A 1,766-nucleotide genomic window follows, 5' to 3' on the forward strand; every position below is an offset into this window, starting at 1 on the left:
AAGGGGGGGTGGAGGAGACGCGGGGAATCGGCGGGATGGGGGTGGAAGCTTACCTGCTGCTGCTGCTTCCTCCTCCTCTGCCTGCTCTGTGTGGAGCTCCCCTCCATGAGTATCGCGGGTCCTGCCTCTTGTTGGATATAATTTCCATAATGTAGTGTCTACAGGTATGGGTTTTGAGCCAGGAAGTTATCAGATCCTGAGAGCCCCCAAGATGGCTGCACTCCTGTTTCACCTCCTGCCTTCAATCTGCAGTTGAGGAGCGGTAATACTGACCTGTTTTGCAGTGCCATCCTTTATTAGGGTTATCAGCATACAAGTGAAATGCCCTTTTACAGGAGGCAATTGCTAAACACTAGGATCGAGATGAAAATTGTTGTTCCACTTGCCATTTTCACCCTCTTTTCCTCTTCTTCCCCGCTCCCCAAATGGCAGCTAGTGTGACTTTGGACAGAGTCTCGAATAATCCCCACCTTTTCCTGTCCCCTGATTGTAAAAGCGTGACGTGGACCCCGGAGCCGGAAGTGCAGTACACCTGGCACAGAAGATTTAACAGAATGAGTTGTGTGGTGGGATGCCAGACGTTCGCCATCGGGCGCCATTTCTGGGAAGTCGGTGTGAAAGGCCTGGGAGACTGGGCTGTGGGGGTTGCCAGAAGCTCGGTGAAAAGGAAGGGCCTCTTCAGCCTCTGTGCCGAGGAAGGAGTCTTCGCTGTGGGGAAGCTGGAACAGCAGTACAAAGTCTTCAGCATCCCGCATGCGCTTTTGCTGCCGCTGGACGGAGAGCTCAGGTGGATTGGGGTGTCTTTGAACTGCTTTGCGGGGCAAGTCAACTTCTACGATATGGCAAGAGCCACGAGGATCTTTGGGTTCACCGAAATCGGCTGCTTCCAAGAGCCCTTCCTCCCCTTCTTCTGGCTAGGGGGACCAGCCGAACTCATTATTATCTAGTAGGGCAGCATCGGCCTCTTGGCCGTAGCTTTCCCCCACCGCCCTCCAGTTCTGGTTTCCTTTCCCCTCTTCTCCTCCCTCCAGTCTTCCATCAACTGTGGGGGAAAGCAGGTGTCAGAACTTGGTTGCTTGGTGCTACCCCAGGAGGGCCAGTGTGACATTGGAGGCAACATTGTAATTATCCAGGATGGCCGCTGCTTGCTTGAACAGAATCCCTTGGCGAATGAGGACATAACTCCGGCATTTTTAATGAAGAAGGGGTTCTGGTTAGCTGGACCAGTCCCTACCTCAGTTGGGTGAGTCTTGCTCTGAGGGTTGTGGGTGTGTGTGTGGTGGGGCATGCCTGTTCACCTTCGTAAGATTTGTAGCCTGCGGTTATGCGGCCACAGCGGTGCTGTTTTTAAATAAAATCTGTGTGCTCTTTTGGGTAATATTGGTGTCTGCAGCGTTTTTAACGACGTTACACATCCCTTCCTGTTTTCACTTTTACATCCTATCGACTCCCCCATCCCTCTTGTGTGTGTGTGTGTGTTTTTAAAATCCGTCCTTCCCGGCTGGAACAACACCCCTGGGAGGTAGGTCATGTCATGCTAGGGTTGACATGTCCCCCTTGGCCACCAGCAAGGGCTGGGGGTTAGGGCTGCCAGTTCCAGGTTGGGAACTCCCTGGTGATTTTGAGGGTGGACCCTGGGGAAGTCAGGGACCTCAGTGGGGTACAGTGTCAAAGTGTCCACCCTCCAAAGCCTTCATTTTCTCCAGGGGACCTGATCTCTAAAGATGAGCGGTAATTCCAGGGGATTCCCAGGTCCCACCTGGAGC

General features: G+C 53.2%; 1 protein-coding gene across 1 annotated transcript in view; it reads left to right on the plus strand.

Annotated features, from left to right (window-relative positions):
• The window catches only part of LOC107109800 (butyrophilin subfamily 1 member A1-like), an 11,829-nt gene extending 10,507 nt beyond the window's left edge, over positions 1-1,322 (plus strand). The window contains exon 5 of the mRNA XM_015410504.1: positions 433-1,322. Within this exon, the coding sequence (XP_015265990.1) occupies positions 433-947 (515 nt within the window). The 3' untranslated portion in view covers positions 948-1,322. The remainder of the gene's footprint in view (positions 1-432) is intronic.
• Positions 1,323-1,766: the final 444 nt, after the last annotated feature.

Source organism: Gekko japonicus, unplaced genomic scaffold (genome assembly GCF_001447785.1).
Source record: "Gekko japonicus isolate JY-2015 unplaced genomic scaffold, Gekko_japonicus_V1.1 scaffold2490, whole genome shotgun sequence".
Classification (NCBI taxonomy): domain Eukaryota; kingdom Metazoa; phylum Chordata; class Lepidosauria; order Squamata; family Gekkonidae; genus Gekko; species Gekko japonicus.